At 45.2% G+C, this 27,196-nt stretch overlaps 1 protein-coding gene across 1 annotated transcript; it reads left to right on the plus strand.

Moving 5' to 3' along the window:
- Positions 1-528: 528 nt before the first annotated feature.
- LOC130680350 (protein Shroom1-like) lies at positions 529-2,307 on the plus strand. Its single transcript, XM_057490725.1, has 4 exons — positions 529-780; positions 874-1,115; positions 1,207-1,395; positions 1,572-2,307. Exons 1-3 carry the CDS (start codon positions 670-672, stop codon positions 1,268-1,270), a joined length of 417 nt encoding a protein of 138 aa, XP_057346708.1. The 5' UTR covers positions 529-669; the 3' UTR covers positions 1,271-1,395; positions 1,572-2,307.
- Positions 2,308-27,196: the final 24,889 nt, after the last annotated feature.

The following is a 27,196-nucleotide window of genomic DNA, read 5'->3' on the forward strand; positions in this document are numbered from 1 at the left end:
TAAATATTTATAGAAAGCACCTGGAACATAACAGGCACAGAAGGACAGAGGGAGGCTGTGAAGCTGCCCCTCCCTGCCACACGGTCTGGGTCTTCCCCCCTCCTCTTTTGGCTCCCCTGTGATCTCAGAACTTCTTGACCATTGTTTATCAGGGAAAGATCACACGGAGAGGCTGAGAAAGCAGCCAGGAAGAAGCCTGGGTGGGACAGGGTTGGGAGGGAAGAAGCATGGGTACACTCTCGGTGCTCCAGGAGGAGCCAGGGTAGAGGTCAGGGCTTATGGCCAGGAGGGTCCTGGGGGTGGGGGTGGGGGTGGGGGAGGGGAAGGCGGGGAGAATGGGCTAGTCACCAATTCCTGTCCCTGAGCTAAGCTCACTGGGTGGTCCTATACCATCGCTGACCTAGAGGGAAATGCCAGCCCTAACGATTGTGTGCCTAGGGAGGGGATGTGTAAGCAACCTGGCTGTCCACGTTGGAGGAGCCAGCAGACTGTCCTGACCCTCACCCAGAGCTCCTTAACCCTCATGCTGTGTTCCACCAGGCCCCACGGAGCTGGCCAGCCTCAGCATTCGCCCATGGAGGCCCGGAGTGGGCCAGGCGTGGGGCTGCTCTGGAGGCTGCAGTGGGCCAGGCCTGTGCACCCCATGAGCTAGAGCGGTTCAGCGGGTTCATGGCTGACCTAGAGCGGGTGCTTGGCCTCCTTCTACTGCTTGGCAGTCGCCTGGACCGCGTGCGCGGTGCCCTGGCTCGGGCTGTTGCAGACTGTGACCCTGATGAACAGGTAACTAGTTCAGGCTAGGGGTTAAAGGGTGGTAATGGGCCTGCCTGCTCTGGCTGGCACCCCCGACCCACTCACAGTGCCCTCTCCGTGCAGCTCCAGGCCTCTCTCCTGCAGCGACTGGGGCTCCTGGAGCAGCAGCAGGAAGATGCCAAGGAGCTGAAGAGGCACGTGGCACGGTGCGAGCGGGCCCTGCGGGAGGTGCTGGTGCAGGCCCTGTCAACTGCAGAGCTGCACGCCTACAGTGCCCTGCTGGTGGGCAAGGCCACGGTCCTGGCCCAGCAGCGCAGCTTGGACAAGTGGGTCCGACTCCAGGATCAACTTGACACCGTCAGGAGGTCAGGAGCAACGTTAGCCATCCTCCCCCACCCTACAGGCGGACCTGGCCCCCAGGAACCCACCCTTCTGATAAACCTCCCCCCTCCCCAGCTCCCCTCACCTAGTTGCAGGCCAGGAGGATGGGGAGCATGGCACCTGCCTCTTACCAACATGACTGGGACAGACACTGTTTTCCTGGCTCTTTTCCCTCGGGGGAGGGGAAGACCCAGGCCTGGCCTTCCCAGAATGCTTCTTCCAGGTGTTCTCCTGTGGCTCCACCTAGGTCTTATGGATTATTTGGTAATTAATTTATGGATTTAAAAACTAGTATTTCCCTTTTTGTGATGAGAGGCCTGGTCAGGGTTGGTTGGAGGGAATGAAATCAGAGTTGTATTTCAATTTAAGTTGCAAAATGACCTTTTTTTCTCTCTCAGTAATGTGGAAAGATCTGAAGCTATCTTGTTTACAAACTATAGATCCAAACTGTGCCTGACTAGAGCAGAAGAGGGATGGCAGTTGCTAGGAAGACTGGAGAGAATAGGCCTGAAGACAGGAGGAATCGGGGGGATGCTGGGCCCTCAACGCTACTGCCCCCATGCCCCAATTCCTAACTGTTTCAGTGACTGTCACACAACAGAAGCCTAGGCCTGGTTGGCGGAGTCCAGTTCTCCTTTGCTGTTCTTACCCAAGCCCACAGCCCCACAGTGGCAGTAGGGTACTGCTTCCCTTCAAGACTCCAGGGATAGAGAATTTCCCCAAATGGAAAACAGGTTCAGTTACTTTGCTGCCTAATAACCCTGACAAATGTCCAGTACACTCGGATTTTCCAGTACATTCATTCCAAGACTCAGAAAGAACTTTCTTCCTCTTTCAATTATGTTATGAAAACGGAGTTTATCCAACTCCCCTTTGGAAACCCCACTGGGTCCCCCAGGCTTGAGGAGGCAGTTGGGGCTGGGAGCTGAAGCTCAGGCTTAGGGGACTTGGAGGCCTACCATGCAGGGGATGAGAACCCGGAGAGGCAGCTCCACTTGTGTGCTAGAGATGCTGATCTGGGGACGGGCTAGGGTTGGGAGTCAGGAATTAGGGGCTGGAGTGGTATAAACATGACTCATACTCCCCTTTATTTGTGCATCAGCCCTGTGTACACAGCATCAATGTTAAGTTCTCAAATATGCATGTGAAAATCTGCTTTAGTATTTGTAGCTGCAAGTCTAGGGAGAAGATAATGCTGAAAGAGTAATCTGGGGTCATGACTGGATTAACTTAAATTCCAGTTTGGTCTTTTTCCTATTTGCAGTAGAATGTCACTGAAAGCTTTCTTTCTTATTATTTCTTTTTTAAAAGTAGTTTTAATTATCTTCAGATTGTAAAATAATATTTTCCTAATTCTCAATAGTTTCTAAAATATAAAGACTAGAGAACATGTTAGAGAACCACTTTCAAAATTGTTAGGTTTATTCTGTGTGGGGGTTTTCTGTATACATCCGTAAATATATTCACAGTCCTATATACCATTCTATACACATAGAATTAGACCACACACACATTATTTCATAACCCATGTTTCTTTATTGCCTGCAGTTACCAGTGCTGGTGGTGAACAGAGGGAGGAGGGAGTCTTGGAGGGGTTGATCTCAGGGTTGCTGGAAAAGGTGGTGAGGGTCATCAAGCTAGGGCGGTGGGGACAGATAGGGAGGGGAGCCAAAGGTCACAGTTAATAATTGGCTGAGCTCAAACCCGAACCCCAGGCTGTCTGATTCTGAAGTCTGTGTTCATTTACTGTGCAAAATTAGATCACCAATTGCTTAAAATCAATGTTCTGAAAATTTAATAAATAAAAGGAAAACTTCCTCAAATAAAAATCACCTTAAATCTTTACACTTGTGCATCTGTACATTCTCTACTTTAATAATTTAAGTGATTAGCTTATAGTGTGAGCCAACAGAATAAGGATGCCAATGACATCCAATTCCCCGGACTGCTTAGAAATAGAACTTGCATTATGGTCCTGTTTTCACTGTTGAAGTCATATTCCCTTTGTTGCAATTTTCATTCCAGTAGCTACTTTTCTATTTTATTTTCCTAGCTCTTTCATGACAAATTTTTGGGTCCCTTGGAAAAATTATTGCCATTAACTTATAGATAGCGGAGCCTTAGTCAACTTAGAATTTTGTTACCATCCCCTGTCTTCAAGGGGAGAAGAAGATTCCATTTAAAGATCATTATTGTTTTATGTGGTTTGAACTTATTCTGATTATGATCACTAAGAATAGGCAAGGGATTAAATACTGATTCAAAAGGAATTGCTTGACACTGAAGGAACAAAACAGCAGCAGACTCACAGACTCCAAGAAGGAACTAGTGGTTACCAAAGGGGAGGCAGTGGGGAGGGAGGGAGAAGGGGATCAAGGGGCATTAAGATTAGCACACAGAATGTAGGTTGGTCACGGGGAAGGCAGTACAGCAGGGAGAAGACAAGTAGTTGATGGACAATGACTGCAGTGGGGTCGGGAGAGGGGACTTGATACTGTGGGTGAATGTTGAAATCACAATGTTGCTCATGTGAAACCTTCGTAAAATTGTATATCAATAATACCTTAATTTGAAAATATGTAAAACTAATAAAATACTGTTCATTTATATTAAAAAAAGGAATTGCTTGTACAAGCAAAGTTTATTGACAGTGCTTAATAGGCTTTAGTCTCTGATCTGTACAAAAGAAGTGCCCAAGGTCACAGTTAATAATTGGCTGAGCTCAAACCCGAACCCCAGGCTGTCTGCTTCTAAAGTTTGTGCTCATTTACTCTGCAAAATTAGATCACCAATTGCTTAAAATCAATGTTCTGAATATTTAATAAATAAAAGGAAAAATTCCTCAACTAAAAATCACCTTAAATCTTTACACTTGTACATCTGAACATTCTCTACTTTAATATTTTAAGTGATTAGCTTATAGGGTGAGCAAACAGAATAAGGATGCCAATGACATACAGTTACCCAGACTGCTTTAAATTTTGGTGCCCTGCTGCCAGTAAGGCCATTGAATCAGTTCTTCCAGTGACCCTGCAGTTTGCCTATAAGCATCAGGAAAATCAAATGTAAAATGTATATTTATAGCAAGGGTTTTATCATGTGTCCTGAATTCTTTTTTGTGTCCAGATTCTATGATGTGTCCCGAATATGGGAAAAAGCAGTAGGAGGGCCATTTATTCCTATCTCAGTATCTTAAATTTGGGAGAGGTCAGGGTAGAAAGAAGGCCTTTTGTGTTTTTTAAAGCCACATTATTAAATAAATATAAAATTAAAAACCCTCTGTAATCTGTGTTATGTTATGTTGTGTTACCTATTGTACCTCACACTGCACTCTGAACCCTATGATCCTTTATGTTTGTAACTGTCCCTGTCATGGTGGTGGTAGCCACGTGCATCAGCCCCTTCCATTAGGCTCAGCGCACCAGTCTGGCTCCTGTGCCCCCTGGTATCTCCCCAGTGTATCATCATCAGTAAAGAAGAGGAGTGTCTGTGTAGGCAGGAGCTATAGGACATGAGGGGGATGGGCCGACCAGAGTGGCTGTAAAGGGACTTTGCCCAGATACAGATACCAATCTTTTGCAGTTAAGACTGGAACAAATCATGTCTTGTTCTTGCTTACCAGCCCAGGGGAAGCAAAAGGGGCCTCTTCTTTCTCAGGGCTGCAACTTGTTAAGCCCACTCCTCTCCAAGGTCAAAGGGAATTTCTTTATTTCTAAATCATAGTGGCAAATCTCAGATCATTTGCACCTGTTGTAAACTGAATTTTTATATTTGTGATTCATTTTTCAGGCCACTTTATGTGATTCCTCAGACTTGCTTGGTTGCTTGGAAGAGAACCAGTAGGCCTGGTCCGCAGAGACATGGAAAGACCTTGCCTTTGGTACCTTTAGTCATTCCTCCTTGGCTGGTTTTATTCTCACAGATGAGTTTTGACTTAAAAGGCTCTTTTTTTCCCCTCAAGAGTGACATTTTGGGGCTCTGTGTTCCTTTCACATAGGTCAGTATCCAAATCAGGAAAGCTGAGTCTGAAAGACCTGCAAAGTGCTATTTAACCATTTCCTTAATTGTAAAGTGGAGTACCTGCTTGGGTCAGGGTGGACAAAATCAATAACCCAGAGGCCAGACTTCCACTGCATTGTGGAATATGCCTTCAGATGGGCTTGGAGAAGACGACAGCACCAAATGTTTGGAAATGTGAAATCCACCAATTCCATCTGGCTTTAAAGATGGCAGGTAAGAATAGCTCAGCTCTTACCTAAACTCTTGTCCTAGTTAGTGTACCTTGCTTAACTTACCTTCCACTTACCAACATGGGTACAGGTAGAAAAAATCCTTAGACATCAACTTATACAGCTTTCTATTCAATGGTTCTAAGAGCTCATTAGCAGAGAGCTCAAAATAATACAATCTGAAGTAAGTTATACCAAAAAACTGAAAGGTATGTGTTGATGGACACCTTCCCTTCTAGACAGGACATGTTGGGGGAGTCATGCTGAGGTCCGTGCAGCTGGGGAAGTGGCGGGAGGCCGGAGGAGGGGTGCGCAAGTAGCCAAAGGGCAAGTTCCAAATTCTCAGAAGAGCTGCTTACTGGCAGCTTTAAGACTATTAAATGATGACAGAACAGTTTTAACAGCCCTCAGCGTAATAATTTGTGACATTGAACAATGAGCAAGAAACAGATGAGCTCTGCCTCTGAGACTGTGTGGTCTGAGGAAGAAATCACAAGTAGAATGGGGTTTGCTGATCTGACTGAGCATCGATGAAATATTAGCATTGTTAAATGCAAACAAGGATGATGTAGGTCTCTTTTCATGACCTATTCCCAAGATGGCTCCAGCTCCCAGGAGCAAGATACTGTGTTTTCATCAGTTGGAATATAACTCTGAATGTTCAAGAGATGCTGATCACGATGAAATGGCAGCAATTTGTCACATAATAGTGATTTTCTTTGCTGTGATTTTTCTTTTCAGAATAGGGTCAGAGGGCACTGTTCTCAATAACTATCCAATAGTCATTCAGTATGTTCAGTGATCATTGCTAAATGCAATTTGTCACATGGCAGTGACTCTCATCACTTGGATTGTCCCTTTCAAAATAGGGGCAGAATTTACTGTCTACATACCTGACTCTCATCTGAGAGTCTGTAAACAACAATAGGTTAATGTGGTTCAAGAGTCCATTAATTTCAGTAGCTAGGAATGAGGCCATGGAGGGGCTGTTTTTCCTGGACTTTTCTGAATGGAAACTTCTGGTTACATTCTCAGATGTTGATCAAATAGAGGACAGCATAGCGTAGTAAGCAATGCAAACATCTATCTAACCCTACAGGACTCCAATTCTAGACAGAATGGCTGGAGCAGGAGCAAGGAACAAAAATACAGATGTGCTCGAGGCATTCGGCAAAGAGGAAAGGCCCTGCTCCTGCATCCAGACTAAAACGCAAACCACGGAGGGTCTCTCTTGGCAGGAAAGGCCGGAGGCTGCAGCGTGGCCCTTCATGCGTGGCCCCGGGTTTCTTCCTCTCTTCTTCCTTCTCCAATCATTCTCTTCTTTAGCAATGATGATAGAATTTCCTGTGCAAAATAATCCTTTCTTTTTTAACTAGAAATTTTTGGCAAAATGTTACAATGATCACTGTCCTCAGAGCTCAACACACTGGGCCTTAGAAGCTTCCCAGGGGAGAGACAATAAGACCACAGTCTGCACAGAGGCTTCTGTGCAGACTGTGACAATGAAGACAGAAACAATCATGTTAATGTTGTTGGTTAGGTTTGGGTTTTTTTGCTGCTGCTTTTTTGTGGTAGTTTTTCACTATTCAGTCTAAATTTTTAAAGAATATTGTGTATGTCTCCTTTAAGAGAAATTGTTTACATCCCAAAATTAACAGGTCCTGTGTTCTACTTGCATTTTCCATGTAGACGGTGTAGTGGGCAGGATGGCGTCCCCCCAAAAAGATATGCCTATATCCCAAAACTATATGAATATGGCTTTATTTGGAAAATGACCTTTGAGATGTAATTAAATTAAGGATCTCGAGATGAGAACATCCTGGATTATTCAATTGGTTGCTAAATTCATTGACAAGTGTCCTTATAAGAGATGGAAAGGATAAGACACAGAAGAGGAGACAGGCATGTGAAGACAGAGACAGACACTGGAACAATGCAGCCCAGCAAGCCAGGGACCTCCTGGCATCTCCAGAGCTGGAAGAGACAAGGAAGGAAAACATTCTAGAGTCTTCTGGGGAGTGCAGCCTGCTGACACTTGCTTTTGATTTCTGGTCTCCAGAACTGCGAGAGAACACATTTCTGTTGCTTTAAGCCACCCAGTTTGTGGTAATTTGGTATGGTAGCTACAGAAAGCTAATACCAAAGATTAGAAGGAAATAAGAGTATTTACCCACATCTTGCTATACTGGAAGATTCCATCCTGAAATGACTTTCCTTGGGACCCTAGGACTCAGATGTCCCAGGGCTGTGACGAGATCTGGCCCAGGCATGTCTCAACTAAAACTCATGTTGCGCCTGTGTGTCAGAGAGTCCTGATATGTAGATTAAATTTTTAGAGAAAAATTTCCCAGTGGCTGGTACATTTAGTATCCTGAGGCAGGCTTCTCTTTCTAGTAGGTATTTTATGAGATGAGATGTCAGGCCAACAGACTATTTTTACTCTGGGAGAGGTGTTTCTTGTTAGTTCATCCTGATCTCCTGGTTCCTGTCTCCTTCTTCACCCTGGCAGGCTTTCATATTCCCAGAACCCCACCACCACATTGCCCTGCCCGCATCCCTCCAGAATCATCTACAGTGTGGCATTCCAGGTACTCATCACCCAGAAGAGAGAGCTGACAAACACAATGTAATATCTTCATGCTTATAGTATAAAGTATAATAAGCGACAGTTCCTTTCCTCTATAGAATAATCACCAGGTGAGGAAGATAGACATATAAACAGAGATCTATGGGAGGATGTGCTCAGGGCTAGACAGCGATCTGTTACTGTGCTGGGTGCCCAGGGGAGGGGGCACTTCTTGGGAGAATCTGAAAGCTTTCTGAGAAGACAGGGTATTTGAGCCAAATAATGACCAGGAACTCTTCAGGCTGAGAGAGGAGAGGAAAACATTCTCTGCAGAGGCATCAGAGTAAGCAAAGGCAGACATAGTATGTTTGTGCAACAGCAAGAAGCTCAGAGTGGCAAGAGAACGGGGTGAGGACAGGTGGGGTGCAAGAACCAGGTTGCAGAGGGTGATTGGTGCCAGACTGCTGAGGGCCTCACACATCTTCAATGGCTCAAACTCAACATGTCCAAACTGAACTGCCCATCTTCTTCCAGAACTCTCCTGTCCCTCCCCCAGAGTTCTCCAGCTCAAGAAAAGGACCACTGCCCACCTAGCTGGCAGAGACCTGGGCATCAGCATGATTGTTCCGTACCCTCTTTACTACCTCCTAAATCCATCCAGCTCTCTCTATTGCTGTGCCAGGCCTTTGTCTTTTCCAGCCTGGACTTCTGCGGTGGTCCTCCCGTCTTGCCCCACTCCCTTGCCCCCAGTGGGGCTTGCCTCCATTCCATTCTCTACCTGCAGCCAGACTAATCCATTTGGAACACAGATCTAATCATAGCACTTGGTGTCTGTGTAAAACTCTGTAAACTATTTTAAATGGCTCACAAGACACTCTGTAATATGGCCTCTGATCAAAGCAATACGTGCACCAAGGACCCCACTATAATAGAAGCAGCTGAGCTCTGACCTAGAGCTCCCCATCCCCCAGAGAAAGCTTTCAGCTGGTTCTGGGTTTTGGTACTTGCAGTAGTTACCTCCATATCCACGTACTATGCTTACATCAAAGTTCCTCTATTTATCAGTCTTGAACATCCTAATATAGTAAATGGCTTAGTTGACTTCTATTACCTTGTGTCTCTCTTCTCCATCACCAAACTCTTCCTAGTTCCTCCTCAGGTCACTTCTCAAACCTCAAAAAATATACTTGAACCTTAATTTTTTGCTTCATCGATCTTGCACAGATCTACTGCTAACTTGCACTTTGTAGGATGGGAGCGTGAGAGCTCCCAGTCTGCCATCCACCTTCCAAGCACCATCTATTCCTTCCCTTACACACTATGCAGTTTGATGACATTTATATTTCATTTAACCAGAATGAATATTCTATAAACTTTTTCCAAGTTGATTCTAAAAGGCAAAACAATTTGACTTTATAATAACCATGAGAAAGTATTCACTGCAACTCAACTCTGCACTGTGTTTCCATTTGCTTCATATTTGGTTCTGCCTTTCTTGTATACTTTTTGTTTGGGAGCATAATTGCCATCTTTTTTTTTTTGCAGTCGGTGAGTTTTCCAAGCCATCAGTCATACTATCTATTCCGATGAACCCCTCCCTCTGGCCCCTCACCTCTCTGCAGGGTCTCTGGTGGCTCTGGCCTCCCAGGCCAGCTGCACAGCTCTCTGCTTTCATACTGGGACTTCCTTGAACTGCTTTCCTGAGTCGGGTACGCTGTTTCTGAATGTCTCATCTTGCTCTTTCTCCTGGAAAGTGCTGAGCCATGCTCTTAAATAACTTCCTAAAAAACAATACTTAGAGGCTAATTTATATTTTTGTATGGAAAACCTCAAAAACATATAAAGGAGAGAAAACAATATAATGAACCCTCATATACCCATCAACCAGCTCTAATAATTACTAACTCATGGCCAAACTCTTTTCACTTATACTCCCAAGCTACTTCTCTCCACTCCCAGATTCTTTTGAAGCAAATTCCAGATGTTATATTACCAATAAATATTCAAGTATGTATCTATCTCAGAAAGGTAAAGGCTCTTTTTTTTATGGTAGATTTATTTCTTTATTCATTTTTAACTATTACAGTGCTTTTTCCCCCCATCCTGAGTATACACCCTCACTTTTCTGTACAGTTGCACAGCTGTCACTCTTACAATATTTTTATCAGCTGCAAGAGACTGTTTTGATTGTATATTCTGTCTAGCAGTTCCTCTGATACTGAGTATGTTGGTTGTTTCTGATGTGCTACCATTTGTTTAGTCAACACTAACAGTCCCTACAGCTCTGTAGGCCCTGCCCTAGACATTGGGGTTGTAGTGTGAATAAGAGAAACAGTCCTTTCTGCAAGGAGGTTATATCCTGTTGTGCCTGTTTCATTCTTTCTTCTTCTTTTTTATTATCAACTATATATCACGCTGGTTCATCAGTACTCCTCCCCCACCCTCTCCCCCTGTCCACTCCCCTTCCCCTTGGTAACCACTAGTCCCTTCTCAGTGTTTATGAGTCCACTGCTGTTTTGTTCCTTCTGTTTTGACTTGTTTTTATACTCCACAAAGAAGTGAAATCATATGGTATTTGTCTTTCTCCACCTGGCTTATTTCACTGAGCATGATACCCTCTAGCTCCATCCATGTTGTTGCAAATGGCAGGATTTCTTTTCTTTTTATGGCTGAATAATATTCCATTGTGTATATGTACATCTTCTTTATCCATTCATCTATTGGTGGGCACTTAGGTTGCTTCCATATCTTGGCTACTGCAAACAGTGCAGTGATAAACATAGGAATGCAAGGTAAGGGCTCTTTAAAAAAAACATAATCACCATACTGTTAACACACCTAAAAATAGCTATCATTTCTTAGTATCATCAAATGGCCAGTTACTTTTCAAATTTCCCTGAAATATATAAAGGTATGGTCTTCTTTGTCTTTCCTTCCTTCATTTAACGGAGCTTTTAGGATCTTTCTTTTACGCTTATAGTTCTAAGATCTTACTATGACGTGTCTAGGTGTGAGTCTTTTAAAATTAACCCTCTGCAATGTAGGTGGATGGGGAGAAATATTCAACATGCAGGTGGCCATTAGCCTCTGGCTCTTAGCTCCCCTCTGATGCCTGCTCTCCGCAGCGTCCAGGGCCTGGGACGGGCGTTGGGATAGGGGGGAACAGCCCTCTCTGTGAGGGTTCTGGGCTCCACCCACTCTGCTTCATCCCTGCAGGCTCATCCTTCCACTTTCTGCCCTCTAAAAATTTGCTGAAGTCCTTCATCTGCGGATATCTCGTCCTTTCCTTTTCTGTGCTGTATCAGAAAGGAAGACACTTCAAATTTTTCCTTACAATTACTGTAATGGGATCTTGAAAAAAGAGGCAATAGGCATGAGCTGCGAGCCTCAGGCTGTCCTTCAGTGCTCTTCCCCTGGCCTTTAGCTCGTCCCAGTGCCTGGAATAGGTCTCTCTTTCTCGAAATCCTGCTCTTTTGTCTTGAAATATTCCTCCTTCCCTATATCTGCCCCACACAAACTTTTGTCCGGTGACCTCCTGCTCATCTTCCAGTCCACGCCCCTTCCTGGATGGGGGCTCCTCTGGTCCCCCACTCAGTCAGGTCCCCCTGCCGGTGCACTGCTCACATTCTAAACTTTCCTCATCACCACGTCTCCATCTACTGTTACTACTTGTGCCTGTCTTCAGACTGAGCCCCTTGAGGGTAGGCTCTCATCTGCCTTGTTCGGGGATATACTCGGGCTTCAGAGAAGTTCTGTGTGGCAGCCAAGAGGCAGTGTGTGGCCACCGTGGTTTCTAGGAAGCCATCTGGTGGCAATGTGGGTGATGAGCGGGAGAGAACCGTGCTTGGGAGATGGATTAGGGAGCTCCCGCCAGGGTCCACGGGAGATGAGAAAGCCCTGATCAGGGCGGGGGCAGGAGGGATGGGGGAGAGAGGCTGGCTGAGGAGATGTTTCTGAGGCCACAGTCAGGATTTGGTAGCCCTGCACATGGAGATGAGGGAACATGAGTATTCAAAGATGATTCTGGTTTCTGTCTTGTGAGAAGAAGAAAAGTGTCCCCGACTGCTGATGTAGGGAGGGGTAACATGAAGGGAAGGCACAGGTGAACTCTGGACAGGTTTTTGAGTTAAGGGGTGATTGTGGGTCACCTGGCAAGTACCTGCAAAGGAGGATCTGAAGCTCAGGAGAGACATTCGGGCTGGAGTCCCATGTGGGTGTCATGAACTTGTAAATCGTAGATGACATGAGGGTGTGGGTGAACCCACCTAGAGAGAAGGTACAGAGGAGCAAGAAGGAGCACGGAACACCCTGGGGGAATCTCAGTCCTGCCGTGGCAGGTGAAGGAAAATCCCATGGAGGGGAAGGGGAAGGGGAAGGAATGGACAGAGAGGCAGAAGGGGAGCAGGAAAACCAAGGAAGGAAAGAATTTCAAGAGATAAGGACGTAGGGAAACGGCTAACTTGTGGCCTGACAACACCCTTAGAACATGAATGAAGAACTGTATGTGCTGCTAAGGAGCAAGGGGCATGCATGATATGTGCTAAATGAACCCAGCAACTTCATTCATTCCACTAACATTTATTGAGGACCTACCAAGTATCCAGGCACTGGGGATTCACTAGTGAGCAAAACATCCCCAAAATCTGGTCTTGTGGAGCTCATCATAAGCTAGGGAGGATAGATGACAAATAAGAAAATTGAAATACACAGTATGTTAGGAGGTGGCAAGTGTTAAGGAGAAAAAATAAAGTAGGGAAGAGGTGTAGGAAATGTAGGGAGCATGGCGACTTTATAGGGGGACAGAGAAGGCCTCTTTGGGAAGGTGACTTGAGAAAAGACTTGTGAGGAAGTGAGCTGTGTGGCTATCTGGGGGAGGAGGCAGGCAAAGGAATGGGCCAGGAGAGCTTCAGGGACAGCCAAGAGTCCAGTGTGGCTGGAGGGGAGAGAGCAAGAGAAGAGGTCAGACAGCCCGTTGCAGGCCCTGATAAGGACGGAGGCTTTTCCTCTGGTGGAGGGAGGAGCCATTGCAGGTTTATGAACATGGTAGTGACAGGATCCAACTTCAAAGAATCATTCACTGAGCAGGATAATCGGCATTGAAAGTTCATGGTTTGAAGCTCCAATGTAATGATCAAGTGCAGAGGGAGAAAATTCAAAAGTTAGAGATACACTTAAACAGGATAAATTTTTCTGCGGACCAGAAACCCAGAGACTCAAGCCACAGGCCTGATGGCTCCACAGTGGATGCAGTGAGATATCCAGGAGTTGGGTTCTTGTGAATTGCCAAGAGCTAAATACACTCCTCTCAAGGCAGGGCATTAGGGCCTGGAACACAGGGGGAAAATGGGAGCTGATGAAGCTTGTAGAATGAAAGGTACTGTTTTTCATGTTTGTTTAAAACAAAAATCCAGACTCTAATTGTGTATGATTCTACTTTTGTTTATGCTGGATGAATGTCTGAAAAGACATGTGTCAGCCCAGGGAGTAGGGTGGAGGCTGGGCAGGGTCTTCCACTCTTTCCCTTTTCTATACTTCTGATACATTTGGCTCTTTTTCTCAATGAATATATACTGAGAACATTACAGAGAAAGTAACTAGGCGAGTAGGATCAGCATTGGAAAGACGCCCCTAGATTTGGCCATTAAGAGATCATTGGTGGCCTCAAAAAGAACAGTTTCCTTGGGGTTGTGGAGACAAAAAGACAAGATACATGAATGAGTTGAAAAGTAGACTGCTCCTTCAGGAGGCTGGACGGGAAAGGGAGGGAGAGAGAGAAGAAGGGGCCTGAGGGGCAAGGGGCTGTGAAAGATGCAGCTTCTTTTAGATGGAGGACTTGAGGGTGTTGGCTTGGTACAGCCAGAGAAGGAGGGGAGGGAGAGACTTACGGTGTCGGACAGCAAGGAATAGCGGACACCGAGAGGCAGGTGCCCTCGGGAGGAGCTGGGGCACGACTTTCCTGGAGCCCAGGGGAAGCGGTCCAGGCAGCTGGGCGCTGGGGCTGCAGTTCGGGGTAAGGGCTTTGAAGCTGGCCCAGGCCTGCAGCTCCCATTACAGGAGCCGGGGGCCCCCATCTTGCCTGTGTGTGTTTCTCTGCCTCCCCACTCTTCTGTGAGAGCCAGAGCCACTACTGATTTATCCTCAGGGCTCCAGCATACAGGAGGCCTTTAGTCAATGTTTGTTGACCAACTGAATGAATTTTTCTCTGTGAGAAAACGGTCAGGGCATCAGCTGAATGTGCAGTGGGGGTGAGGGCAGTGGGCCAGGGTGGGGCCTAGGAATAAGTGCAGGACTTCTGGGGCCCTCTGGGAGGTGGCCTGGAATCTTTGGGCAGGAGTCTACCCACACAGAGCTCCTGGCCCTTTCTGTTCTTCCTTCCGCAACTCCAGGCAGTGCAGAAACATGTGGAGAAAGCAGACGGGCTTGGTGTAATGTGGGCTGACCCGCTGTCATTCTCTCAGCGGAGGCCTGGAGGCGTTAGCACAGCTCCTGGGTAAGCCTCAGACCGAATGTCATCCCCAGGGAAGCCTCCTCCTCTCTCCTCCCTTCTCACACCCTCCTCTGGGTCCCTGGCAGGGGGCACCGAGAGTCCCACTAGGAAGCCTGTGCTGGGCGTGCAGCGTCTGCCAGGACAGAGCCCACACCGGGAGGACAAGAGCCAGGTCAGGCCATCAGGTATACACCTGCAGGCCTTCGTTAGGACTGGTGAGCCATGGAGGGCAGAAACATGGCATTGTGGGGTTTTGGAGGCCAATAGCAAACCCAGGTACACATCACATTGGGCAGGCTAGGTGAGTTAGACAGATATAAGGCGGGGGTTGGCAGTGAGAGACGGGACAGTTTGCTAGCGCAGGGTAGCTCGGATTTGGGCTTACGAATGCTTGGGATTGTGCTTCTTTGACTCCCGACACATTTTGCTTTCCTAAGGGAAGATTCTTAAAGGGGCAGCTGAGTCTAGTGTGTGTCATTATGTCCAATGCCTTAATGTCTACCCTCCTGGCGAGCTCTAATAGGAAGCAGCCACGCTGGTCATCCTCATGCCCAGACCATGCAGTGAATGCTCGCGATGACTTAGTTGTGTAAGTGGCTGAGTGGCCTCAGTGTTTAGCCAGCCCAACAACTTCTATAATCATAATTGTGCACCAGCAGAATCTTGAGAAGTGAGCCAGTTCTTCCTTTCCCCTCCAAGAGGGACTTCACAGATGAGAACAGATTCTTAAGGTGCCATATCCACAAGTTATCAAAACAAATGGACTCTTTTCTCTCAAATGAACTTAGGATACTTGATCTGGACTGAAGAACAGACTAAGTGAATCTTGTGACTTCGGCCACCTACCCAACAGCCATTCTCCCTTTCTTTCTAACAGGACTCCAGTTTTGTTTGGAGAGCAATGTGCCCAGCCCTAGGGGACAAATCATCATTACTGCCTGTCATGTGGGAAATTATCTCAATTTGATGTAGCTTCTAAGTACTCTGTTGGGCAAGCTGTCCAGAGGTCATGAACAGAAGGACTCAGACCAATTTGAGATAATCCAATCACCCAGCTTAAGAGTAAAATTTAAAGCTTGCAGGAAGAAATAAGGGGAAAGTGAACCCATTTAGAGTGAAGTGCACACAGGCTGGGGGAACCCTGTGTCCCCGAGCCCCGAGCCCCACAGTGTTCACGTTCGCCCTGTCTCCGTCTGTCTCTCTGTCCTCTCTGTCAGCTATCAGCCTTCCCTGCTGGCAGTGGGGCTGTGAGAACAGGGTGGAGATTAAACACAGGGGGTCAGCAAACAGACGGTGCCTGGAGCCAACAAATGCTCCATCAAAGAAACACAGGGCACGTACCCCTGGCTACAACTATAGCATATGGATGCCTCTACGGGCAGCTAGGGAAGGGCACACGAGGGGTCAGGATGGGACCAGAATGTGGGTCACCAAGGGAGTGGATTTGGGGATGACAGCCATCAATGGGGAATTAGCATGCTCTTTACCTTAATAAGTTGGCTTTTCCATCCCTTTCTATCTACAAGTAACATTCTTATGCTCTTGCATCCTTTTTGATCTATATTCACCATTTCTTTCCATCAATCTATGTCTAGCACATCTTGTAAGTTAACAACTTACTACCTATATTTAACATATATTTTGAATTTTTCCTTTTTTTTTTCTTGCCTTCTCCAGAAGACTTAAAGATCCTCAATAGTGAGCCGACACACGTTGTGTTCTAAGACAGCCTTTGGCAATCGTGAGACTTCTGTGTGGTCACGTGATGCATTTCTGATCCGTGAGAGCCCAGCAGGAGTTTTTAGGAGGCATCTGGAAAAGATTTTCTTCCCTAAGAAAAGGCAGAAGCAATGCAAGCGCAGAGTCCTTTGTCCCCTCCTCCCTTCCTCCATCCTCAGCACTGGAACAGTGGCTGGCACATAGTAGACACTCAACAAATAGTTGGTTGAATGAATGGGTGAATGAATGGTATTGGGGTTCAGCCTTAACATCTATGCTGTGTCTTCTGATCAAGCTTCATTTCTAAGTCCAGAGTTGGGAAGGTGAAAGCAGGATGGTGAAAATGAATCATGTGATGATCATTTAATTATATTATTATTAAAAGCAGCTAACCTTTATTGAAAGTTTACTTGGTGTCAGGAATGGTTCTAAGCATTTCACGTTTAATCCTCGCAATAACCATATGAGGAGGAAATGAGTACTATCCTCACTTTGTACCTGAAGAGACTGAGGCACAGAATGTAAGGGAATTTACCTGAGGTCATCAGCTGGCAAGCGGTGGTCCTGGAATCTGAATGTGGACGACCTGAGTTCAGAGTGCACACACGTAGATACAGCACCGCCTGTGTTAGTTTCCTATTGCCACCGCAGCAAATTATAACAAACTGTGGGCTTTAAGCGAAGCACATTTGCTGACTTACAGTTCTCAAGGTCGGCAGCCCAACAAATTAAGTCCAACAACTTAATACGGCCAAAACTAAGGTATTGGCTGTGCTGCCGTCCTCCTGCAGGCTGTAGAACAGATTTCCAGGCCTTCCCAGGCCGAGAGGCTGGCTGCAGTCCCTGCCCTGTGGTCCCTTCACTCTGATCTCTGCTTCCGTTGTCACATTGCCTTCTTCAACACTCCTGACTCCCTCTTATAATGACTCTTGTGATTACAATGGGCCCATCTGGATAATCTGAGATAATTTCTCCATCTCAAGATCCTTAATCACATTTGCAAAATCCCTTTTGCCATGTAAGGTAACATACTCGCAGGTTCTGAGGATTAGGACCTGGACATCTTTGTGGGCCTTGATCCTGCCTGTGCGGGTCCAGCACTCTGCGCCACACCCGGTCCTGGACCAAAGGTCCCGAGCCCCGCAGCAGGCCCGCCCCGCGCCGAGGATCTCAGGCCTGTCCGTGCAGACTTCTGCCCGCTTTCATAAAAGTTTCTGTCTTATTTACCTGCTCTCAAGTACCCCTGCTGCCAACCCCTAAGCAGGGGAGGAGTACTTAGTAAACCAGTATAGTAAGAACCAAACAGGTGAGGTAGGAGGCCTTGGCCTCTTGCCCCTCAGTTCATCTAGGTTGGGTTCTATATGTTAATCAGGTCCTTAGTTCTATTTCCCTTCCTCAGTCAGCTGGCTCTATCCTCATATGTGTGTTTTCTTTGCTGCTACGTTACTTTTATTTCTACTCCTAATTCAAGTCAGAGTAATTTCTCTTAGCAACCTTGAATTCATTCTTGCAACCTCCGCGGACAGCCCCTGGGTTCCAGGTAAAAGTCTGCCTCGCAGCTACTCGGACTCAAGGCTCCGTGCTTTCCCTGGGTTCCTTCCAGCGGCAACCTCTTCCAGACACGTTTTGTCTGTCTGAGTAAATTCCCCCCAGAGATGTTGTTTTCAGATTTATTTTTAGCTGCAGAAGAACCATTTGTTGAAATGAAAGCCCTATATGTAAAGCAGATGGAGTGGAGCTGTTTGGAGAGGGGTGAAGCCCCCCATCTTCTCCACCGTTCCCCAGGGCCCCTGTGGGCCCAGTTTGAAAACCATGGCTCTGCAGACCCTGCCCACTTTAAGTCTTGCCCTGCAGAGTTCAGTTTGCTTCTGCTCAGTTAACTGTCTGGTTTCCTGAGGGTTTCCTTTAGTGCCTTGGCCTTCCTGAAGCATTCTTCCTCTCTCTCGTCTTCCTTTATGCTCTTTGAAGGTCACAATTTTCCAAAAAGCAAAACATTTTAAGTTCCTCATCTCTGCCTAGCACGTCACCCCGTGGGGCTTCCTCTCACCTCATTGTAACCCACCTGTTCGTGGCTGCAGGGATGGAGGCCACGCTGAAATTGGCTGGCCAGCTAGTGGCGCATCACCTGCCCTCTCCATAATGGGATATATATATGGTGTATAGATTATAGCTTGCTGGTTACTGGACAGTTAGCATATCTTTTTCTAGAGAATTATGTTTGGTAACAAATACCTTGGAGGAGCAGAAATGTTTCCGCTTCAGAGAGGCCCAGGTCCCAACATGCCTGTGGGGCTGGGGGTGGTGAGGAGGCGTGGGCAGACCTCTAACAAGTCACATGGGCTCCTTTGTAAAGCTGGGATCAATCCCTGCCCTCGGGCCCTCCAGGCCAGCTTTGAGGTGGGGTTTCCCTCTCAGAAAGCAGCTCTGGACCATGGGGGTTGCCCCAGGAATCCCCATAGCCTCAGGTCCTAGGGACCCTGGGCGTCTCTGTGGCCCATTTACTGCCCCCCCCCCCCCGCCCCCACCAGTACCCTGACGCCCATGAGCTTAAACTTCCAGGCCTCTCATAGCATGCGTCCCTTCCAAGTCCTGCTCTTTTCTCACTCTGAATAAGTAATTACTTCCTTGCCTAATCTTGTATTTGTAATTGTGTATTCTTTTCCTCAAAGAAACCTTCTCAGTTCTGTAAGCTTCAGATCCTACCAAACCTGGATACGTCCCACGGTCTCAGGAGTCTCCCGGGGACCCAGGGATCTTGTGCTGGGGGAGCCTGTTCCATGGGAAAAACAGAGACTCTCATCTTTGAGACTTTCCACGGCATTCCTAGGACTTTTGTACGGGGTATCCATGCCAAACACGCTGGTGGAAGACAGGGAGGCCTAAGTTTTGACCTGCTTCCCATCCCAGCTGCAGTGTGCACTTCCACTGTGGAACTATGGGGCACAGGACTCCCAGAAACCCACGAGGCCAGGGAAAGCCTGCTTTCTGCTGCTCTTCCCCTTTGTGCCACGAGGCTCCTGTATCCAGCTTTGGTGCAAATTCTGGCCAGTCTTTTTGGAAGGAGGATTCAGAACATGGTTCCTTCTCTCCACAACAGCTTTTCCAGCAGACCTGGATCCCTGGTTTAGCCTCAAACTGGCAATACTGCCAATGTACTGAAATTCCTAAATCTGGCTTTTAAGTGTCATGTTTTGCAAAATGGGAGTTTGCCTGCCTGGTTAGGTTAGCTTGGGACCTGTGAACACAGTGCCTGGGGCCCAGCAGGCTCCTCCTATCTGCTCTGCTCTATACCACTTGACAGCCTTTGATACAAGTCAGATGTGAAAGCCAGAGATGGCAAATCCTATTTAAAAATGGGTAGGGGCTCTTCTGGATACAGATGGTGGGTTAAAGCTTCCCCACATAACTTCTCTTTTTCAGTTCTTAACAACACCAAAAAGAAAGTAGATAAAACCACAGGGGAAATTTATTTTCAGCAATCCACACAATACCCTTCAAATTTGGCATCTAAAGAAAGATACGGAAGATTTTGGAGCAGCAAAGAGTGGCTCAGCACATCTCTACTCCGTACCCTGTCCTCTGTGCCCAGAAATGGACAATCCTGAGCATTTTCCTTAGCACTCCTGAATCTGAAAGGAAACAGGTGTGAATCATGTCCTATATTCTCCCCCTTTGAGGCAGCAGTATTGAACAGTGTGCTGGGGAGAAACGGGGGAAGCAAGGGGCATGATCCATGGAGCTGACTCAGCTGGTGGCATCTCCAGAGCAACACCCCAGCTTGGAAAATTGATCCAAAGCCTGAGTTATCCCCCTGCCTTGTAAAAGGTGTTCACTGTCCTTCTCTGCTGCCCCAGTCAGGCGACAGGAGCTTCATACAGGACATTAATCAGAACCTCCGGAGAGCAGCGCACAGGTACTCCAGCAGAGCCCGTGCCCTGCTTCGGCTGAGTTCTCTTCTCTCCTTCCCTCCCCTTCAGACTACCAAGAAGTGTACAAAATCCAAATACCCAGCCTTTCGTTTAGCTCAGAGGGAAAATCATACTGGTATCACATAGTGGGGAGACGGCCAGGAAGCCCCCCTCTCCTGCCATCCCATTATAGCAGCAGAAAGAAGGTCTGGACAGAGCCACCAAACCAAGATGAAGAGAAATGGATGCAAACACATGGCAGCAAATTCATGATAAATAGAGGGAAATCAGCGGGCAAAAGACAGGCTCTTCCTCTCCTCCCAAAAAGGAAATTCCTTAAACTATTTCACGCAAGACATGAATTTAATGAATTAGAGGCCTAAAGATGGGATGATAAAACAGAATTGATAGAAAGGAAACAAACTGAGGACAAAAACAACATCATTATAAGACAAATAAATACATTAGTACCAACAAGAAAGAGAACTGACCACATTGAAACTCAAATTACTGAACTGGGGCAGCTAAACAATGTCAAGAGATTTAAGAAATTAGCATTAACAGAAATGGAATAATACAAAGATGATCCAGTATAAGGATTAACTGATATCTCTGAAGAAGAGAAACCAAAAATAGAGCCAAAAGAGAATGTCTAATGCAGAGAAAACAACACTAAAACTGCAGATTGAAACATTATGTCCAGAAAAGCTTGATTGGATGTTTAATACTAAGACATGCCTTAGTTAAATTACTGAACAACAACAAAAATGATGAAGTGTGACATCTTTAGGCATACAAGCAGGAAGGAAAGGTCACCTACATGGGGAAAATGTAGGCTGTTTTTATCTTTTTACCCAGAAGAAAAAGGAACAAAAACTACCATAGTCTAGGGGAAAGAAGGTGAGACCCAAGGATACAACACCCGGCCAAGATATAGTCCAGTGTAAAGGCAACAGACATTCTTAAGCAGCCAAAACCCTTCTTGGAAAAACAGCTTAACAATGAAATGCAGCCCATGAAGACATGAACTGAAATAATTTGCAAATAAAGTAGTCTTGATAAAAGGACCAGTGATGAGCTTTGAATTCATTTAAATCTAGAATGTATCCCAAGTAACTATGCAGTTATGTTTCTACAGAACAGAGTTTGATTGCCCTTAACCTGGACAATGTAACAATAATAACATAAGTAATAGGCAAGGTCAAGGGAAATAAAAAGACTGAAAGAATCATGAGAGCTAATACACACACACACACACAAACACACATAATTGAAATGTGTAACTTAAAGAACAACTCCAACATCCTAATGTTTTTCACCATTTTGTTGAATCTTGGAGGTAACTTTCAGGAAGTAATATCTCCTGTGGTCAAGAAATATTATTTGCAGTTCAAGTCTTCCTTCAGTTTCACTTATTTTAGATTCAAGTAAAATAATATTCAATGCTTTTTGTGAAAATAGCATCTGTATTATGGTCCAATTCTTATAAAATCTCTCTATGATCTCTCCTCCTATCTGGAAAAAATGCATAGAAAGCTCTCTGGAATTATGTAATGATATATAAGTCATTTCTGTGGTTGATTCTGAAAGGTAGTATATAGCTGATTATTTCCTTGTCACTTTTTTATATTTTAATTCTCCAATAAATAGATAAAAATTTAAACGTATTAGAAAAAATCTTTTCAGGCATCTCATTGGAACAGAATAGTCAGGGAACAGACTTAGCAGAGATTGCTATATCCTAATGTCTACTCTCCTAACATTTTGTGGAATTTTTTGTTGTGTATATGATGGCCAGAATAAAGACCATTATTTCCTAGCTCTGGTCAATGGGATGTAAGCATATGTGACGTGTGGCAGCTTCTGGAATCATTTTAGAGTGTTTACTCATTTTCTCTTTATCCCCTTAATTCCCTCCTGCCACCTGGAATGCAGATATGGCCATATAGGACCATGAGGTCAAGGCCTTTCAAAGCAAAGTAACAGGTGTGTATAGAATGTCACACCATCTAGCTGCCTACCTGGATAATGTGAGAAAGAAAGAAAATTCTATCTTCTTGAAGTAAATGAACCTCATCCTAACTGATCCACAGCACTACAGACACATTGAAATCTAGTCTGTGATACTATTGGCACTGTATGAAGATGAAATGATTGGTGTGGCACACACATAAATAAATGGACCTAAATGTGACAAGAGATTTTAAACATTAAAACATAGTTTTTCTCTGCCCACAGCCCACTTACGCACCCATTGCCTCATGTGACAAATCACTGTTGCATTCACCTTTGTGTCCCCACAGGTATTTAAAAAATACAAAGAGAATATCTATGAACTTGAGGTGCAGAAGGATTTTTAAAAAGAGGTTTTATGGTGAAAACCATAAAAGAAATAATGGGTAAACTTTACAACATCACTTAAAACTTTTGTAGGACAAAAGAAACTAGAAACAAAAGACAAGCACTAGTGAGATCTGTCGTGTTCAAGTTCAGTGCGGTGCTGGGCAGGTGTGTGGACTGGGGACAGAGGGGTGGTCAGCCAAGTCTGGGGACAGCTGCATATTTCCTCCACCTCTCAGACAGACAGTGACAATTCATATTAGCTTATCAATAGATCTGAGGACTTCTACAGAAAACTTGTTCCTGTATGGAACTCAGCATTCTACATGCACAGTTACTTAACCATGGGACCACTGTGTGTGTGTGTGTGTGTGTGTGTGTGTGTGTGTGTGTGTGTAACATCTATGAACTTCTCCTGGGTGTATGAGGAACACTTGGAAATGCCACTGCCTCGTGTGAGAAATGATTGTTCATTCATCTTTGTGGTTCTCCCTTGCTGAGTAGTTCTGACCAGCAGTGGCATTGGATGGGGGTGGGGAGAGGGAAAGGAGGTAGAGGAGGAGAGGAAGAGGAAGAGGAAGAGGAAGAGAAGGAGATGGGGAAGAGGAAGAGGGAGAAAGGAAAAGAAATGTGGGGTTGGGGAAGCAGGTGGACATTCCCCTTGTGGAGAGAACATATCCCTGAGAGAAGGAGGTCAGCTATAATCTGGGCTTTTCCTTCTCACAGACACCAGCTGGGATGGCTGGAAGTTTATTTTGAAATTTGACCAAGTATGGGGAAAAAAGATCATTTTAAAGATGATTTCGGGCAGATTCCAGAGAGTTGTGATGCAGAAAATGGCAGTTGGGACAGATTTCTTGCCCGTTATTGGAAAATCAAAAAGGAAACAGATAAGGTCTAGGATGATCAATTCCGCATCGATTCACCACTGTCTTCCTCTCTCTGGGCTCTGACATGAAGGGTTTTGTAGTCTAGAGAGGGAAGTTTATTAAGCATTTTATTTCTTGCATCGTTTAAAGCCCTTTACATATTTTATCTCGTAGGGACTATATTATTCTCATTTTTAGGATGAGGAAAGGGAGGCACATTAAGTAAACTGTCTAAGGCTAAAAAGCTAGCAAGGGATGGAAGCAGGATTCCAACCCAGGCAGTAGGTCCAGCTCCGTTTACCACTGCTCTGCCCTTTTCTTGCAGATAAATACGGTAACAGCACGTGAAACACCATCACAGAGAGGAACAAAGTGAAAACCTGAGTCAGAAAGAACCAGAGGGCTGTCAGTTCATCTTAATGACAAGCTACAGTTGGCCTGGGAGAGAAGGGAGATGAAAACGACTTCAGGGTTAGGTCGGTCTGAATGCCAGGGGAAGGGGCAGAAAGGGGGCTCCTCTTAAAGCCAAGTGCGCCAAGTCCAGATACAGCCTTTGGTCACTTCCAGGCAGCATACGGTTCTGAGTAGAAGGGACAGGCTGGGTTGTTTCTCCGAAGATATTAGAGGGTGACGGAGGGGAGCTGTAGAGGGCGGATCCACCCCAAAGGGTTCCCAACCACTCCCACTCTTCTGCCAGTTCTTGATGTATTGTTAGCGTGAGAAATAGCAATAAATTGAGCTTGTTATTTTTTAAAAATTTGCTTTTGAAAGCCTTTCTTTAAAAAGTTGTGTTAACTGTTCAGATTAGTAACTAGCATGCCTAATCCTCAGCTCTCTAATGACACGTAATTTTTTTGTATTGTGAAATTAACTTTGTAAGATTTTGTATAAGGCATGTGCATCCTGGTGAAGTCTTTTAGTTGCCACCTTATGTGTCTTTGGCCTTTAAATCTATTTCTTGAGTGTTTTAAAAACTGGGATTACTTTTCCTGGAATATTTGTAAGGAACTGAATGTTTGTTTAGATGGTCAAGCTAAATGTGCTTCACTGAATGATTGTAACTTTTTGAAAGATGGTGAAGGGCTAGACAGTATTTGGTTGGGGAGAATTATTCTTTGACTTACCTGGTTGACTACTGGTTCTAGGAGGACCAGTATGACCATTTGGATGCCGCTGACATGACAAAAGTGGAAAAAAGCATGAATGAGGCCATGGAGTGGATGAATAACAAGCTGAATCTGCAGAAAAAGCAGAGCCTGACCGTGGAGCCAGTTGTCAAGGCAAGAGATACAGAAGCTAAAATTAAGGTAATTTACAGCACTAAATATGTCATATTCTTTTCTTACCGGCCTTCCTATTTATTATTAATAGTCCTTAAAATGGCATTTAGGAGGGGACTTCATGATTGTACCTTAGCTTCTGGTTTGGGGATTGGGTGAGAGAGGGTGGACTTGGTTTACTTGTCATGTAAAATTTATTTTAAAAGAAACCACAGTTTTCTCTCTGACGACTCTAGGAGCTGACAAATATCTGTAGCCCTATAATTTCAAAGCCAAAACCCAAAGTGGAACCTCCAAAAGAGGAGTAAAAGAACGCAGAGCAGAATGGACCCGTGGATGGACAGGGAGAGAGCCCGGGCCCTCGGGCTGCGGAGCAGGGTGCAGACGCAGCTGTGCCTTCAGGTCCAGACAAGAAGCTTCCTGAGATGGACATTGATTGATTCCAGCTATTATTTATATTAAAACAGACTATTATAAAGCTTTAAGTTGTCAGCTTTTTTCTAAATATCAGCTAGAGCAATCAAATACTGGAGATTTCTTAGTTTTTAGGGGTATTTTGGGGAGGGAATCTATAGGTAATGTATGGAACATTTTGACTTCTAAATAGCTGGATAGAGAAATTAAGTGCATTGTATCTTTTTCATAATGGTACTATTTAGAAGCTTAGTCAGTCTTACTGAGCTTCCGTTTTACTCCTTTTATGTTTAATCGTGCTTATTATACAAAGATAAGTTTGTTTTGGAAAGTTGAGTTATAGCAAAAGCTGTCACTCGCTATCAAGCAGGCTTTTCGTCATGACATGTATGGCAGGAACTCTAATTGGGCTTCAAAAATTGGTTGTGGAGATTGCCACGGACTCCCTGCCTGGTGTGGGGAGGTGGGGTGCCCCTTTATTTCTGAGGGCTGGAGTGTGGTTCGGCGTGGATTACGTAGCAGGATAGAAGAGGTGTGCACTGAGTTGATGCACACCCTACTTCCCCTCCACTTCCGCCCTCCTCCCCACCATCCCCAAGGAAGGAGCTCCCAGTGCGAACGCCAGGTGCTCTTCTGGGAAAATAGACCCTTCTGCTGGAGCATGTTGCTGACGAAGGATTTTAGACCTGGAGGCTCTCCACAGAAATTATGTTGCTGAAAGTACGTTTGCTGATAGCCTAAGCATCCAAGTCTAAGTAATTTTGTCTTTGGAAGTTTAGTATTGGGTAGATGTGTTGTCAGATGTAGGGATGGTAAATTTAATTGAGGAATTGATTTCTTGTTTATTATGGTGCAAAGATTTGTATGCTGGCTTGCTTATTCAGGAGAGAGATGTGTAAATTTGAGGTATATAGCTTCAAGTCTTAGGACAAATAGTTAAACGTTCTTTGTAGCTCATTCACAATCACTTGTGTGTTAAGTGTTAATATCTGTCATGAATCGGTCAATTTGTATGTGATAAGTGACGGATCATACAAAAAATTTAAGAGACACTGGATTGTACTGGATGAGTCTGAAATTAGTGTTACAGACGGGTAGTGCCTGACTTCAGCAACACCTCATTTCTGACTGTGCAGAACGACATCAGGAGCTGCAGAGCATTCCCTGTGACTGTCCTTTGGGGTGGTGTTAATAGGAACGAGGCATTTTGGAAACCCCAAGGGAAGCTGTGTCAGAGGCCAGAGCTGGTACCCGCCTTAGAAACTCACAAGCTTTGTTGGTTCCATTTTGGATCTTCATAGTAATCCTTCCTCTGTATAACAGAGTGCCTCTGTTCATGTTGGCTTATGTTAGAAATGAGATTACACTTTGCATATTTACAGTAAGTTTTTGTCCATCTCTTCACTAAAAATTTTTAGTGTTAGGAGCTCTAAAGTGCTACAAAGAAACTGCTTAGAGAGAGCGAAAGTGGAAGTGTATTTATGTTGGTGTGTGAGCATCAGGCAAGCCAGGATGTGGCCCTACTCTTAGAGCACCTCTATCCATTCTCTGCCCGTCCTGCTTCAACAGTTCCAGCTGGCCTGCCGGGAGGGCAATGGCTACTTGGCAGTGTTGGCTGCAGGATGAAGCCAATTCTTATGCAACTGACTCAGTCCTTAATGGCCATTTCTTCTAAAAAAATTTTTTGCGTGTGGGGGGAGGGTATGGGTGATGGGATGGGGGTGAATTTGAAGTTTAAACTAGAAATAAAATGATGTGGTCTACTTGATCTCTGTTTATTCAGGCTTTAAGACCAATTGGATGTACATAGAGAGAGTGTGATAATGATTTGTGTGCAAACAAGTATTTATCCAGGTTGTGTTATCCAAACTGGTTTGTTAAAGCTCCAGGCCACATTCTTACACTAAAAAGCATTCAGTAAACATGAGACAAGTTTAGGAAAAATTAATAAAAGAAACCTGTCTTAAACACTCAGTGTTTTCCTTAATTTCATGACAAAGGGTGGTGTGTGTGTGCGTATGTATATATGTATGTGCAGTAAATACTTTTCTTCTTTTTTTTATTAAAGTGTCATTGATATACAATCTTACGAAGGTTTTAACATGAACAACATGTGGTTTCAACATTCCCCCATATTATCAAGACCCCCGCATCAGCCCCTGTTGTAGTTATGGTCTTACCAGCGCAGTAAGAGTTGCAGTTAACTTGTCAGAGAGCTCCACTCTGAGGAACAGTTGAGGCAGAGCACATTGG

The sequence above is a fragment of the Manis pentadactyla genome, chromosome 13, assembly GCF_030020395.1.
Source record: "Manis pentadactyla isolate mManPen7 chromosome 13, mManPen7.hap1, whole genome shotgun sequence".
NCBI lineage: Eukaryota > Metazoa > Chordata > Mammalia > Pholidota > Manidae > Manis > Manis pentadactyla.